The sequence below is a fragment of the Erythranthe guttata genome, chromosome 5 (assembly GCF_056151865.1).
Source record: "Erythranthe guttata isolate IM_541 chromosome 5, IM_541, whole genome shotgun sequence".
In the NCBI taxonomy this organism is placed as follows: Eukaryota; Viridiplantae; Streptophyta; class Magnoliopsida; order Lamiales; family Phrymaceae; genus Erythranthe; species Erythranthe guttata.
The window spans coordinates 4,148,583-4,159,724 of NC_142537.1; the positions used below are offsets into that span (position 1 = coordinate 4,148,583).

General features: G+C 36.0%; 2 protein-coding genes across 2 annotated transcripts; both read left to right on the forward strand.

Moving 5' to 3' along the window:
- Positions 1–335: 335 nt before the first annotated feature.
- LOC105962355 (Tetratricopeptide repeat (TPR)-like superfamily protein) lies at positions 336–7,083 on the forward strand. The gene is made up of 14 exons (XM_012986653.2): positions 336–961; positions 1,807–1,929; positions 2,575–2,644; positions 2,814–2,927; positions 3,392–3,475; positions 3,678–3,728; positions 3,946–3,975; positions 4,132–4,194; positions 4,333–4,398; positions 4,554–4,682; positions 5,794–5,829; positions 6,197–6,316; positions 6,506–6,688; positions 6,780–7,083. Exons 1-14 carry the CDS (start codon positions 552–554, stop codon positions 6,888–6,890), a joined length of 1,590 nt encoding a protein of 529 aa, XP_012842107.1. The 5' UTR covers positions 336–551; the 3' UTR covers positions 6,891–7,083.
- A 2,414-nt stretch (positions 7,084–9,497) lies between these two features.
- LOC105970480 (NADP-specific glutamate dehydrogenase) lies at positions 9,498–10,449 on the forward strand. Its single transcript, XM_012995309.2, has one exon. It carries the CDS (start codon positions 9,569–9,571, stop codon positions 10,361–10,363), a length of 795 nt encoding a protein of 264 aa, XP_012850763.2. The 5' UTR covers positions 9,498–9,568; the 3' UTR covers positions 10,364–10,449.
- The last annotated feature ends 693 nt before the right edge of the window (positions 10,450–11,142 follow it).

Below are 11,142 nucleotides of genomic sequence, written 5' to 3' on the forward strand. Positions count from 1 at the left end.
CTCTTTTTTATGAAAATTTTCATCAAATCTGAATTCGAAATTTTTGAAATTCCACCCATTCCGAGCCAGAATGAATTTTTGCATTCCGATTCTTTTTTGGAACGGAAATTTGAAACCCATTTTTTAATTTCGAACAAAATTGGAAATTATCCAAAAATGCCATTTTCAATCCATCGATTTCCATCCCTAATTAAAAATATTAATTTTTACTTTTATCTTATTAAATATGAAAATCGTGTAATTATATGTAAATCTACGGTTCAAATTCACGATGTAAATAACCAGGTGTAACATTTAATTTCCCAATATATCTTCTAGACTTGTGCTATTACGGAGAAGTACACTTGACCAAGGGCTGGGCCTTTTGATTATGGCTCCTCAATAAACGAACAATTTCTATCTGACGATCCAAACAAATATAATAATATCAGAAGAGAATTTTCACAAATTAAAAGTATAGAGAATTAGTCGTTGCATTTGCAGATCTCTCTTACTTCTCTCTCTCTCTCTCTCCCCTTCCAAATCCGAAATCCTGAGTTTTTGTTACCACTATGTCTTCCAATTCCGAGCACTCCGAATTGCAGAACGGACCCCCCGAACCTGAATCCGAACCCGAAGCTGCAGCTGCAGTTGCAGTTGCTGCCGGACCCCCGGCTGCCGATCCAGATCCCCAGCTACCTGATCCCAGCGACGCCGAAGTACAACAGCCGCCTGATGCGGAGATATCTGGTGAAGTGCAATCAGTTGATGCTGATGAGGCGGCGAATTCTGTGCCGGAAGCAGAAATTCCGGATGAATCAAGTGGCGCGGCGGCGGTGCAGTCGAACCAGGAGGCCGAGAGCGATTCGAAGCTGGCGGCGGCGGAAGGGAACCGGACGTTTACTATGAGAGAATTGCTGAATGAATTGAAGAATGGAGATGCTAATGACAACGATGGGAGAGAGGTCGATACTCCTCGTAGGTCAGTAAATTTTTGTGTCAGAACTTTTGGAAGAGGATTATTTGTTCTGGATTTGATAATGTGGCAGTTTTGAAGAAGGATTATGTAGAGATCGAAGTTTATGAGATAGTTTGGATTTAGGAATCTTTGTGTTGCTTCATGTGCTTAAAAGTTTATAGTTTGATTCTGGATTAGTGGGAATGCGATGAAGTACCACTGCATTTGATGTTGATTAGATCTTGCCGAGCTGAATTTTTAGGAATTGATGAACCGAAACCTCTGGCTGTTTAAGTGATTGAAAAATCGAAAAAAGTTTTGGAAGCTGAAAGAACATGAAAGGTTATAACTCTTAAAAAATGTTGTTACTTTGACCACTGAGAAAAACCAAATGCTATGAAGCATGTTGGCCTCTGTGGTATAATCAGACAACAGTGGTAGCAGATCAATTTGAGATTATGTTTTCTAGTATAATAGGATTCAAGAATGAATTGTTAGTGAGAAGTCAAACGCTGAAAAATAGGATATAACTATTGGAAATGATGAACTGAAATTTGATATTGTTAGATCAGCAGTTTCTTTGTGAAGTGAATTTGGTGTTGTTTATTTAACTGTATGATCAACTGTGGTACTGATAACTTGAAAGGCTATGGTGATTACGTTGTGTGATTTGGGACTCAATAATACAAATACAGCCTTTAGGTTTTAATGCATATTGAATTTTGTGGATCACTAATCCTTTTGTTAATTGTTTCATGAGGGCTGCCTTCACTATATGATTTTTGAACTGGCTAGGTACAATTTTGTTTTGCTTTATTGTGATAAAATGATACTGATACTTTTATGTGCGGATTTACTTATTTTTCTAGCCTAGCGAACTCAGAACAGCAAATTGAGCAGAATAATGCTGCTATGGAGTTGATTAATAGTGTCACGGGTCTTGACGAGGAAGGTAGATCCCGTCAAAGGATTCTTACATTCGCTGCCAAGAGGTAGTCATCTTTTCTTTAGTGCAATGTATAATGAAACTGCCAGATATTCTCATTCGTTTTTTTTTTTTAAATAAGCTAGAGTGATCACTTATCATTCCACAAACATCTGTGTGCATGTTCCAACTGAAATGGAATATTGTTTCGAACAAAGATATGCGTTTTCTATTAATTTCGTCAAACTCTGATTCATAATTTTCTGAGAGAAAATCTGATGGAAGATAGAACAAAATCCTTTTTCATCATAACTAAGAGGTTCCTTAGTTTGGGATACATTATATATGTTTATATGAAAATTGAGATCTTATAGTATTTGAATTGCAATGCTTACAAAGCTGTGAACATTTTTAGAGATGGCCGTACACTGTATGTACGTCTCCTTGGTCCTTTCCTCCCCTTTATTTTCTGATATGCTACTTGATATTCCTGTGGAATGTGCTATTTAAGTGTCTTATGGTCATATGCCCATGAAACATGTGGATAGAGTCTTGGAGTTGTGTTATTAATGGTTTTATGTGGATCACAAATTTAATAGGATAACCTTATCATGACTCGGATAAATGCTGTCAGGCACTTTTCGATTATAATAACTCACTTACACCTGGGTTGTATAAGTTGTTAATTGGCATCTTTCATATTGATTTGTAGATATGCAACTGCTCTAGAAAGAAATCCAGATGATTATGATGCATTGTACAATTGGGCGCTGGTTCTTCAGGTTTGAATGGCACAACTTATTTTAAACTGTTGCAAGAATGTGTTTTAGTTTCTTTGTCACATTTTTAGTTTTCATTTTGCTGCAAGAAATATTAGATTAAGCTATGTAACCTAATATTACATCCTTATGGAGGTTGTACGGTTTCATATAATTTGCATTGTGCATGCAGGAAAGTGCTGATAATGTGAATCCAGAATCTAGTTCTCCTTCGAAGGATGCTTTGCTTGAAGAAGCATGCAGAAAGTATGAGGAGGCTACCCGTCTTTGCCCCACGCTTAATGATGTATGTGTCATCACTGTGTTAATAGTCTTATTTTTCTTGTTACCACGTGATTCTGATATGTGGCTGTTGAATGTCAATAAAAAAGAATATATTGCATATGCATTTTGGTGTTCTAGAACAAAAGACGGCCTTATCTCATATTGAATATGGCCTACTGTGTGTGCATGTGTGCCTGTGAGTGTATTATGACGTATTTCGAAAGCTTACGCCACATACTCTTTTAATATGTCCATGTTATTAAAAAGCTACATAGTGTGTAATCTTGAAGATTATTTAGTTACATGACGGTTAATTTACAGTTTGTTCATGATATTCACCTGACTTCGTATTCTGGTGTTGGATTGGATATCTGTAGAAATTAGTGGACATTTTTACTGTTTAATTCAACCTATAATTATCTTTGATTAGATATTTGTGCTATTTCTTTGAATGAAGATCTGTCAGATTCTTTTCTCATATATCAGGCTTATTATAATTGGGCTATAGCAATCTCTGACCGGGCAAAAATGCGTGGCCGTACAAAGGAAGCAGAGGAGCTCTGGAAACAGGTTGAACTTTTTCTTGTGTTCTTTCTATGGTGCTTGATATTTTAATGACAGACGAATTGAATCCTTGTCTTTGTTGTAATCCATTGCTCGATTGCTTATTTCATTCTTTTTGGCATGGTTAAAACTTAAGAACACCAGATGGTGTAATCTGATAATAATTATTTTATAATAATACAGTTTCCTACTGTTTCTTAATATTCAGGCTACGAAGAATTACGAAAAGGCTGTCCAACTGAATTGGAACAGTCCCCAGGTACTATTTTAAGCGAATTTATCTAGACAAATAAATAGTCCCTTGTATTCATAATGTCTATGGAAGGATCTTTTTTATTTTTTTGGAACTATTTTCTTCTAAATATCTTTTTACTATTCCACATTCCCATCTTTTTCGAGAATGCATCTGTGATATTCTCAATTTGTTGTTGTTATTGCTTCCCCAATTATCCACTTACCTTGAGATGAATTTGCAGGCACTTAACAATTGGGGACTTGCTCTGCAGGTAAAGTCCAATAATATTTTATCTGAACCAATCTATTTATTTTGCCCTTTTCATTAATGCTGTTATAAGATGATGAACTGGAGTTCTCCATGGCACAGTTTATGCACATGGCAAAAGACTTATTCTTTAATTTGTGCTCAAAATTCATGTTTTCAGGAACTCAGTGCCATTGTTCCGGCTCGTGAGAAACAGACGATAGTGAAAACTGCTATAGGCAAGGTATGTAACTCTTCCTACATTAACACCATTAGGAATCGGCAAATGGTTTCAGTAAAAAGCTTGAATATGTAGTTGAAGATTTCTAGGGGTAATTCTCCTTTTTTGTGATAACCCAATACTTTTCTTGTTTGTTTACAGTTCCGTTCAGCGATCCAGTTACAGTTTGATTTCCATAGGGCGATCTACAATCTTGGAACTGTTCTGGTTAGTTTAACATTTGCCGTCCTTCACTAATTTGGTATTATGTATTATTATTATTTCAATAAGAATATAAACTTTGACGGGTAAGAACAAAATAAAAATGGGAATAGACTACAAAATGTCGTACGCGTTGATCTTATTTGCGTAAAATCTTACAGTATGGATTAGCAGAGGACATATCAAGAACTGGAGGACATGTGAATCCAAAGGATGTCTCTCCTGATGAGTTATACAGCCAATCTGCTATATACATTGCAGCTGCGCATGCTTTGAAGCCCAATTACTCGGTAAGTTGACTCCAAACATTTTGATTAAATTACAAGTGTAGATTACAAAATCTCCTCTCTTGTTCATTAAATTACATATTTACCCCTCAAACTAACCATCTTTTAAAACCCCTAACATAATGTGAGAAATATCTACAACGCTCCAAATTAGAAGAAAAATAATAAAAAAGAAAAATATAAATTACTAATAACCTCCCGAAATATGTCTAAATTACAAAAATCCACTAAATTACATTATAACCCCCCAAACTAAGAATCAGTCACAAACTGTAATAAAAAATCCTGGAATACATAAATTAATCCTAAATAAAAAAAATGAAAAAATAAATAAAATTGTCAAAATATCTTGTCACTAGATGTCAGTTATACCCCTCTGTTATTATGCAAAAAAACATAGAGGTTTTTCCTTTGTAAAGAATTATTGATATGTTATCTTCTTGGCGCTTGTTCTGCATCAAAGTTTAGAAGCTATTCTGAGAAATTCTACTCTTCTTGCAGTTCAAGGCAATATAATATACATGCAATTTTCACGGGAATAAATTTAACCATTGAAGTTAGACAAACAAAGACGTTATTTTTTTTTTAATGTTTAAACTATTAATTTGATATTAATAGAAGATTTGATGTAAATGTTATACAGAATAAGCAAATGAAGTGAAATGAAATCGATTATGCAATATATACAAACTGAGTAGTTGAAGTCACATTATCTAACAATATTACAAAGAACTCCTTAAGACACTCGTTTTCAGACCACAAAAAACCTCCGATCGGAACATAGGTTCATTTTTTTCTTAAATTATTGTCCAAGAAATAACCAATCGGTATTTTAAAAGACCATAATCAGGTAGGGTGATAGTCGTAATTTATCCTATTTACTATGTCTGCACCACCCAACCCCCTACTATATTTGTAGCTATCATTATATTCTGCATTTTTTCCATATGGAGTGAAACCATGTTCTCTTGATCTCTTCATTTTCGATTTCCTCAGTTCAACTGGACAGCGTCTGATTATGTTAATGATAAATTTGAAGTGTTTCTTGTTATAATGATGTTGGTATACAGTATACTAAGGCTGGACCTTGTTTACTTTTCTGTTTGTCATGCAGGTTTACACTAGTGCTTTAAAGCTTGTGCGATCTATGGTGAGTATCTCATTTCTTCAACATTTTAATTCTTGACTCCAGTATTTATACTGATGTGTGCCATATATTTGGCTGAAAAATCTGAAACTATGTTGAGATTTCGTCAAACTATTTCATTATTATGGTGATCTTACATCCCTCCTACCACAAAATATGTCTAGTGATTATTCGTCCATTTTACCGAATTAATATGCCCTGTTTGAGATTATGCACTTATACTTATTTTAGTGTTGGCTGTTGATTGTAGTATTCGTTTACAACTATTATCTCCTATTTTGTTAGATGCCTATTCTTTATCAGGCCAACCCCTTTAAATATAGGACTTTTTCCAAATAGTAGGTCTGAATTAAAACTTGTAATTTTGCAGCTTCCTCTGCCATATCTGAAGGTTGGTTATCTGACGGCACCACCAATTGGAAATCCAGTTGCCCCTCACAGTGATTGGAAACGTTCGCAATTTGCGCTAAATCAAGAAGGGCTCCAACAGGTAGGATAAATTATCTGATTACACAAATATTTCAGACGAGAAAAAAAAGACAAAAAACAAAAGCGAAGGCAGAGAGGTTTACAACAAATATCTGTTGTAAATTGCTCAAGATTTACAACACGTTATCCTATTTCTGCGTTTCAATACTTACTTTTCGAAACTTGAAAAAAGACTCATTTTTTGATGCAGATTAGCTTTGAGCAAAGACATTCCTCAGCGAGCCTCTCGTCAAAATCAGGAGATATGCAGAACGGTAAAGCTGCCATAAGAATCGATGTCCCAGATATCGTTTCTATTTCCGCATGTGCAGATCTTACATTGCCACCTGGCGCAGGCCTGTGCATTGACACAATTAGCGGACCTATTTTCCTGGTATAATTCTTTATGCTTTTTTAATAAGTAACAATTTTTTTTATTTTCTTTTTCTTTTAGTATAATCTAAAATCTCTCTTTATATTTTCAGGTTGCAGAGTCTTGGGAATCTTTAGACGGATGGCTTGATGCCATTCGACTAGTTTACACCATTTTTGCACGGGGTAAGAGCGATGTTTTGGCCGGTATAATAATTGCCTAATCTTTTTTGTATCTGTAAATTATGAGCTTGACACTGCAAATATTTTTTTTTGTTTCTAAGCAAGAATTTGTTGCTCATGTCATGTAGTAGACTTGTATATTAGTCAATTATTTTGCTATAAAATCACGCAAGGTTTTATAGGACTCTCTTTCAGTGCCATATAGTTGAAAGTTGATTATACGAATGCTCAAAATTCTCTCGTGCCTTAGTTTCTTTTTGACGTTTTTATGCGATGAATTGTAAGCAGCACCAGACTAAACGAACGCTATAAAATTTATTCCCGGAGTTGCTTTGTGATGGGTATAAAAACATGATGGGCATTTAATATCTACCCCGGTGGTTTTCTAGATGCTACACCATGTGAAATATTTGATTTTACACTGTAGAGTTGCAAACGATCACACATATAGATGTGGCGTGTCGTTATCAATACAATGTGTAATGGTGAGATTTTACTCCTCATTTTTTACCTCTTGATAAAAAAATATAGGAAAGATAATTATTTTGGGACGGAAGTAGCCCTAATGGAAGAAAAATGAAGTATTATGAAGATACCACATTAGTCTCTACGTTTGCTATAGTTATGGATCCTAGAGTAGAACGTAGAAATTTTGAAGTTACAATTAAAAGATATTACCCGGCATGTCCCAACCGCATTTAGTCTTGATGAAAAAACACGTGGAAGTTGAAAACTTATTGTATTTCACGTATAAAAAGAATTTAGGTGTCGACACTAGGAGCTGTGGTTTAAGAGTTGTAGAAGATGTAAAATGGTCTATTAAGGTGCCGGAATATAAACATAAACATATACATGAATAAGTTAAATAAAGAAAAAGAAAAAGCCAAGGATGGAGTTTTTACTCTTTTACAAGAAGTACGTTATATTTTTACTGCAGTCACTCTCTTTTAGAGAGAGTGATCTACTACCCTGCCGTCAAGTTAGATGGAAAAGTTAACGGAAGTTAACTTCTTCCAACCTCAAGGGGGTAAACGTAAAATGCTTAATTTGATGCCAGAAGAGGGTCATGTACACAACTCTCAAACCACAAAGGAATTATATGCTATTTACAATTTATTACATAGTAAATGTTGTTTTTACAATATAGCCAAAATCAAGTAAGGAGAAGCAATTTAAAAACAAACGACATATGGGCCATGCCGCGAGTCAAATGTCCATAGCACGGCGTGGAGGAAAGTTTGAAACTCATTGGCATTTTGTCCATGCCGCGATCCGAACGTTTGAAGCGCGGAACGGACTTATAAATTTCTTGGCCTTGGATCCAACACGCCCAAATCGTGTAAAATGGGCTACATGGACGAGCTAGGTTGGAATATGGACTTAATTGTCGAGCGAATCGACTCATGGAAATTAACAAGTGGACGTGTAGAGCCAATTGGCCTTGACGAGCTGGTCGACTTTAGATCGGAGCCGACCCGTTTGAACACCAAAAATTAAAGGGTAAATTACACCCACACCCCTGAAGTATGTAGAAATAACTTTAAGGTACATGTGGTATCGATAATTACACTCACTCCCTGAAACATAGTTATAAACTCTAATGGGATAATGCATTGGATACGTTATTTAGATAGAGTTCTAACGGACTATTACTTTTAGCTAGTGGTGGAGACAACATAGAGTTAGAAGGTGACATAGTTCCCCCAACATTTCTTAAATCACCAATAGTTCTTTATTGTTTCGACCACTTCCTGAAACTAATAGTCTGTTACTCTGTTAGACTCTATCGAAACTACGTATTAAATGCATTATCTCATTAGAGTTTCCAACTAGGGATGGCAACGGGTCGGTTCTAAGCCAAGTTTGCCTAAACCCAAGACCCGACCCACAAAAAATATTTAAACCCAAGACCCGCCCCAACCCGTTTTAGCTTAGACCCAGATTCGCCCCAACCCATACCCTAACTAAACGGTTCTGATCCGGCAGATCCGCTAGACCCATTAACATACAAAGCGTTTAATATTTTTTAACTTTCAAACATTTTGCTTGTATATTTTTACAAAATAATCTCAATACTAAAATACAATATTTTAAAAAATCTCTACAAGTGATATAACATGAACAATAAAATTACAATTAATTATATTTAACTTCGATTATAAGTAAATTCTAAATGCAAGACAATTAACAGTGGTCAACAAATGATAAATATTACTCATGAGAAATGAAATTCGAAAAATAAAATAGTGAAATAGGTAAATGAGAATAGACAAGATGGAAATTGGTAGTTTGATAAATGAAATCCGAAATATATATATATATATATATATATATATATATATATATATATATATATATATACGGGTTGGTTCTGGATCGATTCCAATAAGACCCGTAACCCGATCCAAAACCATTCAGCTGACCCAGACTCACCTCAAACGAGTTGGTTCCGTACCCAGTGCCATCCCTATTTCTAACCATGTTTTGAGGAGGTGACCTGTATGCAACCACTGAATTCGTCAAAACCGTGTGCTTCTCAGTCCACACCCCTTGATTTTTCTCATATATATATATATATATATATATATATATATATATATATATATATATATATATATATATATATATATATATATATATATATATATATATTTCCTTGTTCATTTAGTAGAATTTACAAAACCATAATTAATTTATATCATATTATATTGAAGAAATCATGTGTCGAGGTTTCAAACAAAACGAAGGCCAGCTCTTGAGAATCAAAGCGTTCCACGCTCACCTATCAGCCCCACCACGCGCCGCCGCTGCCTCTCTACCCGATTTCCTGACGCTTCACTATCTACCCCGCATCAACGGCGCCCTACTCGAGATAAACGGATCCTACATCCGATCCGACTCGCCCGCCTTCGTGACGCTCCACCGGATTCTGTCATCCGGCGGCGGGTTCTCGTACGCGAGCAGGGAGAAGGTAGTGGCCTGCGAGGGGGCGAGGTTCGAGATTTACGCTGGTGATGTGAAGTTGTTGAAGGGAATTTTCAGGAGAGACGATGATGCTGATGAGAGAGAAAGTAACTGGAAGATTGACTGCAAGTGTGCGCTCTCGGCGGACGACGACGCTGTTGCCGTCGACGGGGTGAGGGATGCTGAGGTGTCTGTGACGGTGGCGGGGGATGGACCGGCCGCTGTGGTGGTGACCGAGAAGGTGGAGATGGCGGCGGCGTTGCGACGGCGGAGGAGGAGGAGGAGAGGGGGTTGCTGTGAGCTGGAGGAAATTCCGGAGGAGAGGGAGGGGGAGATCGGATCGGATGCGTGCTGGTGCTGCGATTGTGGCGGTGGTGGGGAGGAGGAAATGGACGGCGGAGATAGCGGGGTGGAGGTGGAGGTGGAGGCGGAGATGGAGGCGGTGCGGTGGGCGTTGGATGTGGGGATTTGGGTAGTGTGTATTGGAGTTGGGTATTTGGTTACTAGAGCTTCTTCTTCCAAAAGATTGAGGAGAAAACGTTTCATTTAATTTCTTCACCAAATTTTGGATTCAATTTTGTAATTTGGGACTTTTGTAGATTAATTCATTGTAGAATATTATTTTAGTTTTACAAATTGAGGAGGAGTTATTAGCACACAGAACCTTAGTAATTACGGGGGCAATTTTTTTTTTTTTGGTGTTGTTTTGTATTGTAGTTTTTAAAATGGGGTTGTTTTGGGGGTGTAACAGAACTGGGGTTGGACGCCACCCATCACGGCGGCACCGGCAAGAGACGCCAGATCCAACGGTAGGAGACGTCACCGGTGGTGGCGTCTTCTCTTTAAATATTAATATTTTAATATTTTAATATTTTAAATATCTATATTAATATTTTTAATATTTTCTGATTTTTAATTTTTTTTACAAAATAAAACATTAATGTTAGTATTATTTATTACATTTTATATATTTTCTCCATTAGTGTTAAATTAATCATTGCTTATATTTATCTAATCAACACAATAAAATAGTGTACAATCTTAAAAAACATGTAGACAAAAACGAAAAGAGTTCTAGAAAATAAAAGAGTTATATAAAATAAATAGGTCCAAAATGAGTAAAAAAACATAAAATTGGCACTATGAAGTCAGTGCCATATATATATATATATATATATATATTACAAACATATAAAGATGTAGGCTCTTGATGAATAGTGTCTCTGTAATTTTGTTTTATTTTCTCTGTTTTAATGCACAAAAAACGGTGTCGTTTATTTGTTAAAACGGCTTAAAGCAGCCCCCAATTTATATTAATCAATTTTTTTT

What these genes read in the sequence shown, in the direction of transcription:
- LOC105962355 (XM_012986653.2), top strand. Translation starts at nt 552, where the DNA reads ATGTCTTCCAATTCCGAGCACTCCGAATTGCAGAACGGACCCCCCGAA. An exon ending in CTTACATTCGCTGCCAAGAG is followed by an intron (nt 1,930 to 2,574) that starts GTAGTCATCTTT and finishes ATTGATTTGTAG; the next exon opens with ATATGCAACTGCTCTAGAAA. An exon ending in TTTGCCCCACGCTTAATGAT is followed by an intron (nt 2,928 to 3,391) that starts GTATGTGTCATC and finishes CTCATATATCAG; the next exon opens with GCTTATTATAATTGGGCTAT.
- LOC105970480 (XM_012995309.2), top strand. Translation starts at nt 9,569, where the DNA reads ATGTGTCGAGGTTTCAAACAAAACGAAGGCCAGCTCTTGAGAATCAAA.